The 15,331-nt window shown below is 33.5% G+C and overlaps 1 protein-coding gene across 6 annotated transcripts in view; it reads left to right on the plus strand.

The window, feature by feature from the left end:
- Window positions 1-15,331, plus strand: part of LOC132716219 (centrosomal protein of 57 kDa-like) — a 37,022-nt gene that overhangs the window by 12,219 nt on the left and 9,472 nt on the right. For 3 of the 6 annotated variants that reach the window (XM_060699442.1, XM_060699444.1, XM_060699440.1), the window contains exons 2-4: window positions 12,508-12,688; window positions 13,544-13,723; window positions 14,320-14,570. In XM_060699442.1, the coding sequence (XP_060555425.1) occupies window positions 12,508-12,688; window positions 13,544-13,723; window positions 14,320-14,570 (612 nt within the window). Of the gene's footprint in view, window positions 1-7,271; window positions 7,440-11,758; window positions 11,898-12,507; window positions 12,689-13,543; window positions 13,724-14,319; window positions 14,571-15,331 lie in introns of those variants that run through there. The other 3 variants (XM_060699441.1, XM_060699439.1, XM_060699443.1) reach the window with 3 other exon arrangements.

The raw sequence follows: 15,331 nt of genomic DNA on the forward strand, positions 1-15,331 counted from the left end.
ACCAAAAAAAAACTGTGCATCAGAAGCACGGTGAATTGACTTTGTCATTCTGTTTAGAGGTTAAGGTCTCTATATTGTTTTCTCAACTTCACATACCATAACCTAATTGATTCTTTCTTATGCCACAATTGTTATGCCAAATACATTATACTATTGCATGCTTAACTGCTACCATGCTAAATATCTGAAATGGACTTCACCTTTCAGTCTGGAAATAAACACTCATTCTTTTTAGGGATAGTTTTAAGGTATTGCCTGAATAGCATCCATTATAGCTGTACACCTCATTGTGCCATGTTGGTACATGGAATGAGAGAAATAAACAAGCCGCGTCACGACAAAGCCAACATAGTGGGTTTGCGACCAGCATGGATCCAGACCAGTCTGGGCCTGTGCTATCAGTTTCTCTACTTGTAATAGGGTTTGTAAGCGTAAAGCATGGATCCTGATCAGACTGCTCGGATGCGCAGGCTGGTCTGGATTTATACTGGTCGCAAACGCATTACGTTGGTTTTGTCATGATGCGGCTCAAATGTTTTTTGACTTGACTTTGACTGATTTTGTATTATAGGAGCTTGTCACTAAGATTAAAATGCATGAAAACTGATAATTTCAAATTCCTGCATAGATCAACTGGTGCACTTGAAAGGGAAAAATATGCAACATGATAATAATGAAAAGGTATACTGAAGATCAAATTGAAAATCATTTTTAGGTTGCAATTCTTAACAGTTAAACCTGATCTGTCAGTTAAAGGAACTCCACTAAGGCCCAAAGAAAAGCATGATAATTGAATTTCTTACAAATATTAGCTTGGGCAGTTAAAACAAAAATAGATAAACAAAAGATTTTATTAATTAAAAAATATAATCGGAAATAAATTGAAAATTGTATTTCATGGTGTTTTTCAATGAGTCTGTTGTAACGCTTTTCAATGTTTGGGCATTTTTATTCCCCGCCGATGGAATCGGGAGGGGGATATAGTTTTGGCGTTGTCCGTCCGTCCGTCCATCTGTCCCTCCGAATTTCGTTTCCGGAGTAGTTCTCTGCAACTACTGGCTGGAATTCAACAAAACTTTATGGGAATCATCAATATCAAGAGGAGATGCGCATCTGTTCGTCCGTCCGTCCGTCCGCACTCACAGGAGAGTAATTATGTGGCTAGAGGGACAATAGGTAACTGTTCTTTCTCTTTGATGTCATTCATTCTGTAATGCTTTTATGTGGCTATTTTCTTTTGTGCGGCTAAAAAGAACAATAGAGAGAACAATAGAGTAGCCACATTATTACTCTCCTGTTAGAACGTCTGTCCATCCGTCCGTCCGAATTTCGTTTCCGGAGTAGTTCTCTGCAACTACTGGCTGGAATTCAACAAAACTTCATGGGAATCATCAATATCAAGAGGAGATGCGCATATTGTCAGCTTGTTCCGGTCAGACCCTTTAACTCAGAGTTATGGCCCTTGATAAGTTATGTAGAATGCATATAGAGTAAAATTTTGTTTCCGGAGTAGTTCTCTGCAACTACTGGCTGGAATTCAACAAAACTTCATGGGAATCATCAATATCAAGAGGAGATGCGCATATTGTCAGCTTGTTCCGGTCAGACCCTTTAACTCAGAGTTATGGCCCTTGATAAGTTATGTAGAATGCATATAGAGTAAAATTTTGTTTCCGGAGTAGTTCTCTGCAACTACTGGCTGGAATTCAACGAAACTTTAGGGGAATCATCAATATCAAGAGGAGATGCGCATATCGTCGGCTTGTTCTGGTCAGACACTTTAACTCAGAGTTATGGCCCTTGCTTAGTTATGTAGTATGCATATAGAGTAAAAATCGTTTCCGGAGTAGTTTTCTGCAACAACTGGCTGGAATTCAACGAAATTTTATTTGATCCATCAATACTAAGATGAGATGCGCATATTGTCGCCATGTTCCGATCAAACCCTACAACTCAGAGTTATGGCCCTTGATTAGTTATGCAATATGCATATGGAGTAAAAATCGTTTCCGGTGTAGTTCTCTGCAACTACTGGCTGGAATTCAACGAAACTTTATGGGAATCATCAATATCAAGAGGAGATGCGCATATCGTCGGCTTGTTCCGGTCAGACACTTTAACTCAGAGTTATGGCCCTTGATTAGTTATGTAGTATGCATATAGAGTAAAAATCGTTTCCGCACTTACTTCTCTGCAACTACTGGCTGGAATTCAACGAAACTTTATGGGAACCTTCGATACCAAGAGGAGATGTGCATATCGTCGGCTTGTTCCGTTCAGACACTTTAACTCAGAGTTATGGCCCTTGATTAGTTATGCAGTATCCATATAGAAAAATATTTGTTTCCTCACTACTTCCCTGCTACTACTGGCTGGAATTCAACAAAACTTTATGGGATACTAAGAGGAGATATGCATATAGTGGCCTTGTTCCAGTCAGAAAATTAAATCAATTTTTGGCCCCATTAGTTATGTAGTTTCATACATCTTTAAATTTGGGATTTTCCAAAATTTTACTATTTAAAAACAAAGTTATTTGGCCCCCGTTATTTGGGCCCTGAATATTTATCAAAATTTTAAAGAAATTAAACTGTTTTGCCATGATTAATATATAAATAAAGCCTTATGTCTTTAGTTGTTGTGTTAATAATAACCAGTACTCGGCGGGGGATATAAATTCAACGAATTTGCTTGTTCACAATTGGAACAGATATAGTTTAATTCTGGAAAATCAGACTCCAGAGAGAGAGATAGGTGTTAAATTCTGCACACAAGAAATAAGCCTACACCTGCCTCAATTTATAATAAATCTTGAAAAATAATTATCAAAAAACCTCAGTGGACTCCCTGATAAAGTTTAAATATAGTATTAAAATGTACTCAATTTTGGGTCATTTTAAACAATAAAAATATTATTCTTGAAAAAAAAAAGGAATGAGCACATTATTTGAATGCAAGTTCTTTGTCCAGACCTTCATCAAATGGTATACAATTCTAGAAAAAAATTATTTTCCAGTCCTTTCATGTCAAAAAATCTCAGTGGAGTCCCATTAAGATCCTGTTATCTTGTTTGTGCAAGCCTTAGTGAAAAAATATTTACAATTCAGAAGAATTTCTGCACTCTATGTTTCTTATGTTTTTTTTCAATAAAATTCTACTTGCAGTGATTTATTCACTGTCATTTAGAACATAATAGCCGTTATTATTATATTTGATGAAGAATTAACTGTAATCCAGTATGCTTAAAGTCTAATATGCGATATCATGCCATCGGGGTGTAGTGTAATTATCTCCAATTCGTGATTTACGGGAACGTCTTGATGTTCAATAAGTCCTCTGTAGTAACTATTTAACTACTTTCCTGCTGTAATAAACGTTTATCCGTGAATTGTCTGTCTATTATGTTTGAACCCTTGTGTAATTTTTTTTCTATGGAAGAGAACATGTTTAACGGAACAAGTATTATATAAGTTGAAAAGTTGAATATTTTTTTTATAATAAGTAGATGATATTAAATGAGTGTAGTTTCAATACTGAATTTATTGAACGAGTTGTATAAGATTATATTATGCATGTCTCTGGTGAGCATAATATTATTTTATCTAAGAGTTTCAATAAATTCAGTATTGAAGCTTTACGAATATAATATTCTATTTATCACATAGCCAACATAAGAAATGTTTTACAGTGAAAATAATCCTTTTTTTTGTCACCTCTACCTGGGAGTGGTGGCAACAGGCAGAGATCATTTCTCCATCCTTCGTCTGTCTCAAAACTTGTCCGGACTACTCCTCAAAAACTACAGGTGCAATTTTGTCCAGTTTTTACAGGAATGATCAGTACCACGTTTAGTTGTGCATATTGTCTGCATTTTCCGGTTCAATGATTTTTGCCACCAGAGTTATGGCCCTTTAATGATTTTAATTTTTGAAGTTTTTCCGGACTACTCCTGTTATACTACTGATGCAATTTCAATGAAACTTCCCTGGATTTATCTGTAGCTTTAGTACTTGTGCATATTACAAGGGTTTTCCATTTGAATGATTTTTGGTTGAGTTATTGCCCTTGAATTAAAAGTGTGTTTTGCCCTGTAATGATTCTTTGTGTTTCCTGCTTCACAGTAGCTGCAATATTCAATTGGCTATCATGAGGCGACACATGGGATCACTGATCGCTCTTGTTGTTATTGACATGCATTACGCTTACATTTAGTGCTATGTGTGTGTTAAACAAATATGTCATGTTAGAATATATGCAAAGCCAAAACTAGTTACATGAAAAATGGAAAGCTTTTACAAACCAGAACTTTTGTGAAACTAATTTCTCAGAAAAAGCAAATGCAAACCAGAGCTACTGGTAAAATGAAAGAGTACAATTAAAAAGATAATTTTGCCCATTTGGTTCATCACGGTCATCCTAAAAAATAAAAAATATTTCTGTTTCTAGACTAAAATTTTGAAAACATTGTACATGTACATATATATATATAAGGATATTTTAGGGTTATTTGGTTACCACTGATCCAGGTTTCTTGTTAAGATTGTGTGCTAAATAAAGATAAGGCACACCGACCCTTGATAAAAATGAAAATTGCTCTTAGTGCATGTAATTTATAGGTGTTGGCTTTTGACTTTGCTGAGTCTATGTAATTCCTTGCTGCAAGTCTTGCTCAATTGATTCAGGAGACATTGGTATTTCTTAAATTTATTAAAACATTCCTGCATTTAGCCTTAGGCACTTAAGATTTTTGTCTTGCCATGACCGTAATAGGGTTTGTGTAACCTGACATTTCCTCAATGATTTTCACAAGTCAAAACTCTGATACTCATGTGAGAGCCTTGCACTCTACATGTTTGAAGTCTAACCTGACTGACCTCAGTTACATTGTTGTAATACTAAATCCCTCAAACCAGCAATAAACAGTTTCAAAGCAGGAATATTCCATTATACAATTTAAGCAGAGTAAAAGTAAAAAACCCCAAATGCTTAAAGCCTTGGAAGTGCTGGATTCTGCAAGTAAAACAAGAGCATCACATGTGATGTTAAATGTGTTAAGGGCAATGACTACCGATAACCAATTTATGAATAATTTATTAAGTTAAAAAGGGGGAATAACTCCAAAATATAGCTTTTAGAACAAGTTGAAAGGGGGAATAACTAAAAAAATATAGCTTTTAGAATAAGTTGAAAGGGGAATAATTCCAAAAATATATAGCTTTTAGAGTAATTCCCCCATCTTACAACTGAATATTGTTATGTAAGCAAGTATAATTTTGAGTTTGATGTTAATAACTACTAAATGTTTGAAAAATTGGCTACATTGAAGATTATGCAATTATAATAGGCTATAGCTTGACTTTTTCTTCAAAAACAGACAAGCTTTTATTACATGCTTTTCGGTGGTTTATAGAAATATATCAGTGATTTAAAACTGGTAATTTCACTGTTTGAAACAGCTGAAATTTCCACTTTGATTTAATTTTCCCGGTTTTTTAATTTTAAGGGCCCCCTTTCGTTGTTTTTAGTTTTAAAAAACCAGCGGGGCACAGTACTGGGGTACCAACTTAAAGACGTGACGTCGGGAAAGAAAGTCCGTTGTATTTTTTTGGCGCGCTTTTTTCATTCAGTTTTAGGTTTAAAGCTTTTTAAAACGTTTTTTTTTGCATATAATAAAAGAAAAAATTTTTTTAGTTTTGTGTAAAATTGGAAAAATTTTTTTACCTTTGAACACCAAAAATTTTTTATTTCACTCGTGGGGTAGCCCCTCGTGAAAAATACCCTTTTGGTGCTCACTCGGTGAAATATATTCTGATCTGACACTGAACTAAACAAAGATCCTCTATATAAAACAACTAGTGATGTTTGCTTCACTTGAAGAAAAATGAGTGCTGTTCCAACTTAGAAAACTTGTTCAAAATTTGTAATGCATTTCCAAAGGGTGGTAATTTTAAAAGTTTATTTATTCTCAGTTATGCCCTTCTTGGTTAACTTTTTTGTTAAGATACATTTCTCAAAATGTGTCAAAGATATTCACTTAAAACTTGGAATATTTGGTAACTGTCAAATTTCAGATACTTTTCTAAGGGATCCTAAAATACATCTCTGCTTATTTCCCTTTTGTGACATAGAATATTTGCCTTTTTCTCAAAAACTGTCAAAAGTATACACTTCGAACTTGAAATATTTGTTGACTATCAAGGGCAGGTAAGTCTGCTAAGCATATTTGCAGAATTATGCCCCCTTTTCTATGTTGCTATTATTTACTATCCAGCACTGGGAAAAGTGAAGTGCATTGTCTGTAGGCTCAAGGAACTTGTAAGTTCAGCAATTTATGATAATGACATCTCTTCTTCTATATAATTTATTCATAAAAAGATGATCTCCAAAAAATTGATACTAAAAATATCCAAAACAAACAATTTTTTTTATGTGAACCAGTAGTGTATTTAAGCATTGTAAACTTTAAGCAAACAATTAAATTGTTAAAAATTTGTAACCATACCTGTCTATTATTGTTGATTTACAAAGGACAGGAATTTTATCATATTGAGACAGGGTCTTGCATTTATATACATTATTTATTGATATATTACCCTCCCCTTAGATACATGCATTGTCTCCTAATTGCCCTGTATGAAATATTAAATTATTTGGTGCTACAATCTATATACACCATATTGGACAGTGTAAGACTTAGAGCATATACTAATGCTGCTAAACATCTGAAATAGGATGAAAACATAGGAATTAATAAGTTACGAGAGTGATATATTGTAAAACTTTCAAGATAAAAAAACTTATAAAAGATAACACTTGTTACTTCTTAGAGAATAAGTTTTTAATTAAATTCTTTGCTTAAAAGGAGATTTTGATTGATTTGTTTGTAGAAAGTAATCAAGTGTTAAATAAATTGATTACAATGCAGAAATTTGATACGGTGTGAAATACAGTACAATCGGACTGTGACAAATGTGGCTGTATTGTTCAAAAGAGATTTTTAACTTTCAACTTTTGTTGCTCACTTAACTGACTGATTTATTTTCATAGTGTAACAAACTTAGCCACTGTTTTTAAATAGTGACTGCAAAAATTAAAACCAGGCATTTTGCTTATTGAATTGAATAGAATATTATAGAAGAAGTAGTAGATTTTCAGTTTGGAAAAGTGTTGTAAAAAGAAATATAGTGGCGAAAAATTTAAAATAAGTGTTGAAATAAGGAGTATAATTTGGAGTATTGTGTTGGATAGAGGAAATCTGGTGTTGAAATATATATGTAAATATTGCATGCGTGAAAATGGATTATTTAAGTTCGGAGTCGAGCTTCTCGTCTGAGCCGTTACTGAGTCGTAGTAATTCAGTAGATAGCGAGCACATGTCCTCTAGTGGTTCAGATACCCAGGAATATGTTGTGTCCTTGATTCCATTCCTAGAAGATAAGGTAAAACTTAAATTATGTGATTAAACTTTTAAAAGTTATTGTCACTGGATTGGTGACATCAGTGATTTTTCACTTCATATAACGTTATAGGCATCTACCCAATCAAAATTTTTCTTTTCCCAAAAATTTTAACTTACTCAAACTTTTTTATAAACTAAATTTGCATTTTCAGCATTTCATAATTTTCCCTGAGACCTCTTCCCTGAGTTAAGTGAGAAAAATCACTGCAGTGTTCTGGATTTGTCCTACTTTTGATTTTGAACTCTCAATTTTTAGGAAAGGATGAAGCCATTATCATGGTCCACTTAGCAGTGTTGGCATTGATAAACCTTCTTGATAAACCTTTTGGTTAACCTGTATAGTTTAGCTTTCCTTTATGGTCACTTATGATAGTAATGAGGGCTTCCCCCCCCCCTTCTATAGCAGGGGCCCCAAAGTAGAATTCTTTAAAATGCAGTTTTCCCCAAAAATTTAATTTACATCAAGTTAATGCTCCCCTCTTTTGCAAAAATACTGTATAATTCCCCCCCCCCCCCCTCCAAAAAAAAAAAAAATAAGGGCGGGGTTGTGAAAAAAAGCCCTGCTGAAGCCTAGGTCACAAATAAGAAAATGCCGCCGGGCGGCGTCTGTTTCTCCAAAAAATCGCAATATCGGCCGGTGTCCGTCCGGCGGCAGTGACTATCGGACGGCAGCAGCTGAAAATTTTGCTCATCGGGCAGGCGCCTTCGAGTTTTAAGTAATACTTAAAAGCTAACGGCGGCCAGACGATAATTTTTGGGGTCACTGAGTATAAATATCATCGAGCGGACATCGATGAAGCGGATGATTTTTTTGATCGGGCGATTTTTTGTTCTACTAAAACAGTGTCCGATTTAAAAGGCGTCCGGGCGGACATTGGTCGGGCCCCGCCCGGTGCCTGAATAGAGACAAGTAGTCAAACGATTATCGCCCGGTACCTGGACGATTCATGTACAGGCACCGGGCGGTCATCGTTTTGTCATCCGGAGACCGGGCTGCTTGTGTTTGTTGTAATTTTAGCTTGAAGAAGTTGTAATTGCCTCAAAAATATATTTGTGAATTTCATTTGAATACTAATAAACATGAATTTTTTCTTCAATGTCCATGCGAATGTCTGATTGATTTTCGCCTTCTACGGCCTCGATACTGGTCGTTGGTGACTTGTTGTCAACAACACGGACCAACTCCTTGGCCTTCCCCTTGGCTTTTGCAGATGACTTCTTTGCTGGCATAATTACAACTAGCTGATTTATCTAGGATGTCATTAAATGTAAAGTCATTGTCGCCCGGCGCCCGCGCGGCAACCGTCCGATTCACTTTTAAATCGCACAGGCGCCGTACGGACATCAAAAAATCTGCCGATTTTATAAAAATCGTTTAATCAGACGGCGCCCGTTTTATATGTGACCTAGGCATGACTTCATATACTTACAATTAACAATCCAGGACTGAAGTAAGTTGAGCTGGCTGCTCATCGAAAATCACTTGTTTGAAATAGAGAATTGTGAACAAGTAAGATTGCAAAGACAACAAAAATATGCATGCTAAACCTCACGGTTTTGTTTTGCTTGCGTTATTCATTTATTATAGCAAGTTCCTGATGTTTCAAATTTGTTTTAACTGAAAGATTGTATGATGTTTATTAATTTATATGTGCTCTAATATTATCCCTGAATCTAAAATTTCTAAATATAACATATTCATAACTTATTCTTTACATATAAATATAAGGACATCCAAAGTTTGACAAAATAATATGCTTGCTAAGTAATATTGACAAAATCATGCTATGTCAACACCCTACTGACATAATTTAGTCATTGGATACAGTCAATATGAATATTTTATCATGTGTTGATGTCATTACCAATACCATTTTAGCATTCTATAATTATGAAAATGTCACAACAGTACAGATTCATATTTCCTGGACATGGCATTAGTACAGTCACATAACCAATGCAATACCACACAAGTAATGTCATAAATGCTATGAAATCTATTGTAATACATAACTTTACATCAATACTATCATGGTGGGTATTTATACCAGAAAAGCATCCCTTAACAGTATTTCCTTACAGTCACTGCAATACATGACTTACCAGTAATTAGTCCCCTACTGGTTTAACCAGAGGGGACTTTAGGTTTACCCTCTGTCTGTCTGTCCATCCGTCCGTCCGTCTGTCTGTCACTAAAAAGAACAATAGAGAGAACAATAGAGTAGCCACATAATTACTGTCGTGTGAGAACTTCCGTCAGTCCGTCCGTCCACAAAACTGGATCCCGCGATAACGCAAAAAGTACTGAAAATATTTTTATGGAACTTGATATATGGATAGATGGCAGTATGGAGATTATGCACGTCTTTTTCTTTTGTTCCTATGTAGAAAATTCTGGTTGCTATGGCAACAAATAGTCTGAAAATATGGCAAATTTAACACATAAACTGGATCCAGTGATAACTCAAAAAGTACTGAAAATATTTTTATGAAACTTGAAATATGGGTAGATGGCAGTCTGGAGATTATGCACATCTTTTTCTTTTCTTCCTAAGTTGAATATTCTGGTTGCTATGGCAACAAATAGTCTGAAAATATGGCAAATTAAACACATAAACTGGATCCAGTGATTACTCAAAAAGTACTGAAAATATTTTTATGAAACTTGAAATATGGGTAGATGGCAGTCTGGAGATTATGCACATCTTTTTCTTTTCTTCCTAAGTTGAAAATTCTGGTTGCTATGGCAACAAATAGCCTGAATTTCAAGATTTCTGATTTAAATTTTTTCAGCTTTTTCACCATAAGTTCTTTATTTCTTAAGGTGTTTACTTCAAACTTTAAATATAAGTTTCTGGTCATCAACCACATCATATGTGACAAGGTTTACAACTCTAGCACAAAAATCATCAGTATTACCTCCCTTGAACTTAGAATTTTTATGAAAAAAAATGTTGTCTTTTTTAAATAACTTCTTTATTATTTTTAAATAACTTTTTTATTTCCTAATGTATCTACTTCAAACTTCATATATATGTTTTTTTATTATCACTCAACATTTTTGAGAAGGTTAAATACTCTAGCAAGACTATTTCCAGAATTATGTCCCCCTTGAACTTAGATTTTTTTTCGAGAAATTGGTATTTTTTACTCCAACTTCTTCATTCCTTATAGGATTTACTTTAAAATCCCACATCGTAATAATATGACAAGGTTGTATAAACAAAATTTCCTTACTAGGCAAAGAAACTTAACACATTACTGTGATGTAGACAAACTTAGAACTCAAAAGATTTAAGTTCATTCATGTCATTCATTCACTGGTAAAATTGAATGGCCAATGGCCCATCAGAATGTTGCTGGGGTTCTTACCGGTAGGGGACTTATGGATTGCTTGCAATACTATGATAATTGCTTGTAATAATTATGTACTGTTGTCACATAACATAATATTATTATTTTAACAACACAAAATCTCTTCAATAAAAGTTTATTGATTCTAATAATTTGTAACATAATTATTAGCTGCTGGCATTTTTTTAGCATGTCTTTAGATATTTCCAAATGTGCGACTAAAAATTAAGCATAATGTAAAAGTTCCTTGGGTTATCAACAAACATTTCCAATTTTAGAGTCAGCCAAGTCCATTGTACAAATTAAGTGGGTGTTAATGTTAAAATAAGAGTAAATAAATATATAAATAATAAAATAAATAGTAAGTTTTTTTGCACTCGGGACTTAAATCATGTCACATAGTTACTTGACACACTACTCTGGCTTGTATTAATACAGTGATTAAGCCATCAGCTACGTGTCCGGACATTATATATTTTCTTTCATGATAGGATTAAAGAATCTTAAATAAAGTAATAATTGATTCTTGTTGATGTTAGAAAACTAGATTATAAGGTCATTCGGGGCATGCCTGTCATTATGTTCCTCTTAAACGTCCATTAATTTGAATATAAAATAACTGCTGCGGTGAAGTATAAACGGTGGTATAGATAAAGTTAATGTGTGCGTTTTTTTTCATAATTCATCAGCCAGAATGGACTATTGAAATACGTTTAGCCACGCTCGTGAAATTACGTTTTGATCGTTTTAATGCCATTCAATGCGGGGATTATATTACAAATGATTGATTTAAGTCGGAATCTTAAGTAGACTGTACGACAGCTTTTATACTTATATTAGGGTTAAAAATCTTGATATCTCTCTTTGTGGCAGAAAAATAGCCAGTGGTGCTGGACTTGTATAAAAATTGGATTATATTTGATTGAATTTTTTTTTAAATTTTATATAGTTTATGAAGGAAACAAAAATGGAATTTATCATGGGTCATTGAGAAGGCTTTATAAATTATTAAGTGTTTGTTGGTGTTAATTAAGTGTATTTATAAAGCCTCTGAGGATTTTAGTGTAATATTTTATGCATAAAGGTATAGTAATTTTGAAATTAATACAATATGAAGTTGTTTAGTATCGAAATACAGTGTAAAGCTATTGTAGTGATGGGGGTGATAAAATCTTGATGAAATTGGATGAATATTATTGCAGATTGTAGAATGGTCTCAAGGGATATTGAAATTTTATTGTGAGATACGGAGTTACAAAAAAAAGTTGTAAATATTTTATTATGTGGGATTTGTAAAGTTAGACTGTGTTATTTATTGGTATTAAAATTTTCTTTTCTTTTTTATGAAGTATTACTTCGGAATAGCGCGATGATACAGGTTGTGCATTGAAACTTGCTCAGTGGGGAAAAAGATTTTGTGGATTAAATATTTGTCCTTTTATGCAATTAGGCATAATGCTTCTGCTACTGACATTGAATTAAAAAGTGAAAAAGATGTGCATTGCAATTTATGAAAATTTTTGTACAATTACATTTTATGAAAATTTTTGTACAATTCATATTTTGAAATGAAATTTTTATAAAAAAATTTTTTTTTGGTTATTTTTTTGTATGTAAAAAACATAAAGAATATACTCTGACACATTCAATTATTTCTGGCATTTATTTTAGACCGTTTCTTTTTCTATTTTTAGAATTATTCGCCATTTCTGATGAGAAAATCGCCAACAAGCTTCACATCATATCGTTATCACACTGACGAGGAAGATTCCACCATGCATTTAGATTACCCGCCCACCAAGCCTTTTATCAACGATGACTACGAGAGACCTCCGTATAAGCCGGTCAGTTCTTATCCGGAAGGAAACCGAAAAGGTAAATTTTTTGTTTTCTTGTGACCATTTCAGGGATCTTGCTCACATTACATTAATTTTAAGAACATGTGTACAGTAGTGGTTTTTTCTCACTCAATTGGGAAGAGGCCTTAGCCTCTTGATTTTGGGAAAAATTATTGCTAAAATTGTATAAAATAATTTGGGAAGTAAAAGAGTTAAGATTTTCGGGAAGACTTTTAAATTTTATTTTATTTTTAGATTTTAAAGAAAATATTAGTTAAAAAGAGGCCTTTTATAGACCTCTGTTATATAAGCTGAAAAATCACTGGTATAACTTCAGCTGTTCTTACTAAATTGGGTTGACAAGATATGATCATCTCCCATAACCTGTCTTGTAAATTAAACAAGAAAAGCCTCACTAGCATAAACATATACTTATTAGATAATAACTGCAAAAATAATTTCAGCTTGTAGTTTTCATCGGTGAATAACATAAGTGAAATGAAAATAAGTTTTGTAAAATTAAAAAAGTATCACTGAAAGGCAAAATTACTGAAAAAAGTTGCAGTCAAAATTGATTCTCTACAATTGTTTTTTTTTGCGTGTGCTGTGAATCAGTCCATATGCATGTATACATGTACATACATATATGGTTTACTACTTACCGGGTAAATCATAAGAAAAATTTTACTGTATTCAACGCAACACCATTATATAACAGATTTGTGTTCTTACAGGTTTATTAAGTGTTTCACAATGCAACACAAATTATGTTATAAAAACATGCACTGAAGGAACATGGTTATGATGACTTCATTTTACAAAGATTTACAATTTTTACATTGCCATAGTTACAGTAATGTACCATGACAGAATTTTCGATATTTCATTTTAGCTGTGATAAGTGCCCTCAGGAATCTTCAAGGAAAAATACATCAGTTGGAGGTGGAACGTACCGCTGCCGAGGATAACCTCAAATCCCTCGCTTCCGAAACTAATAAATATAAAGATATCCTCGAGAGAGATAGTGAAACTAAAAAACCTGCTCAAACTACTGTCTCAAAGCATAATCAAGGTATGTTAAGTATGTTGTATTTAAGATTCCTTTGTAAATGCTCTGTATTTGCTTAGTATAATGTAATTTTGCCGTTTTGAGTGACATTGTAATTTCATATCGATGTAATGACATAAATTCCATGGAAAATGGTTTTATTGAGGTTAAGAATTTAAGATATGATGGAATATGGTAGAATATGCAAGAAAAAATATCTAACATATGTTTGCGGATCAGATCGGAATATCCGTATATGGGCAGGTCCCATTGGGATGGATATTTCAATCTGAACTGCAGCATATGACAGATATTATTAGTCTATTCAGGAAAATCATATAAAGGATGAAAATTACATATATTGTATAATGTATATGTATTTTTTTGCTACAATTATCATAAATACCATTATATCTGGTTGTTTGCAAGTATCAAGTGAACTATGCTATCACACTTAGTTAACTTTGTTTTGTAAAAGAATGTGAAACATTCATGACTTTATATAAAGAGCTCTGTTTCATTGATGAAATTGAGTTAGTTCTGGGTAAAAATGTAAAGACTGTAAAAGAATGGCATTAGAACAGAACCATGTACTATCTGTTGTAAATTTGTAATTGTAGAGTTAGAATCTCAGTTATCGGCAGCGGAGACCAGATGTAATTTATTGGAGAAACAATTGGAGTACATGAAAAACATGGTAGTGTCAAACACAGAGAGAGACCGGGTAGAGGCCTTCAGGAAGAGTCGAGAGCTTGAGACCTCGCCGGACCCCATGGAGGAGCATTCCTCCGGTTTTCAAAATAACCTCCGTAAAATAGCCGACCTTGAACGAGAGCATATTAAATTAACAGCCAACCAGTCATTGGCTGAGGTAAATATTTATGATATTTCACTGTAAATGTTGTAGAAAAAGTAGACATTTTTTTGGTTCGTCTTTTATTAATGTTCTCACAGCCATTGTCACTTGTAAATCATGATTTACCCCTAACTCTGATGAATTTGTGCACAACAGTTAAAACCCTGGTCAGACATTTTTATGATAAAATTTTGGTGTTTATTTAAGCACAGTTGTGTAAAAAAGGGAAATCCCAAAATAGCATTATAGCATTGTCACTTAGGGCTCAATTTAATGAAGCCAAAGAATCTTTTTAACAAAAAGATTTACAATGATATGAACACATAAGAAGTGTCCACTGCCTTGAGAATGTCAGTTAAGGAAATATTTACTTCAGTGAAGAGAACATTAGGAAAAGACGATCTATTGCCAATTACTGCTTTGCATTGAAGTGAGTAACGCACCTTGTTGTTATAAGATGTATGTTGTTATGAGATGCCATTTTTAGTTTCAAAACAATCTTGCATTGTTGCACATCTTGTAGGCATGTAAATTTGCATAAGCAATTATGTTAAAGATTGCATTGCAAGTTGAACAATTGTTGTATAAGAAAGCCACCCACATTTTATGACAGCTTGGCTGGTTGATGTACAGTGGACATGCTTTAAGCTTCTTGTTGTCATTGTATATTTGCTTGAATAAATAAGAAATAAGATAAATTTTATCATTACGCTGTCATAATTTTTTCCATAGCATGTTACAAAATAAGCTTAAAGATTACATGTTGACTTCACATA

Source organism: Ruditapes philippinarum, unplaced genomic scaffold, assembly GCF_026571515.1.
Source record: "Ruditapes philippinarum isolate M1 unplaced genomic scaffold, ASM2657151v2 ctg863_1_1_1_1, whole genome shotgun sequence".
Lineage (NCBI taxonomy): Eukaryota > Metazoa > Mollusca > Bivalvia > Venerida > Veneridae > Ruditapes > Ruditapes philippinarum.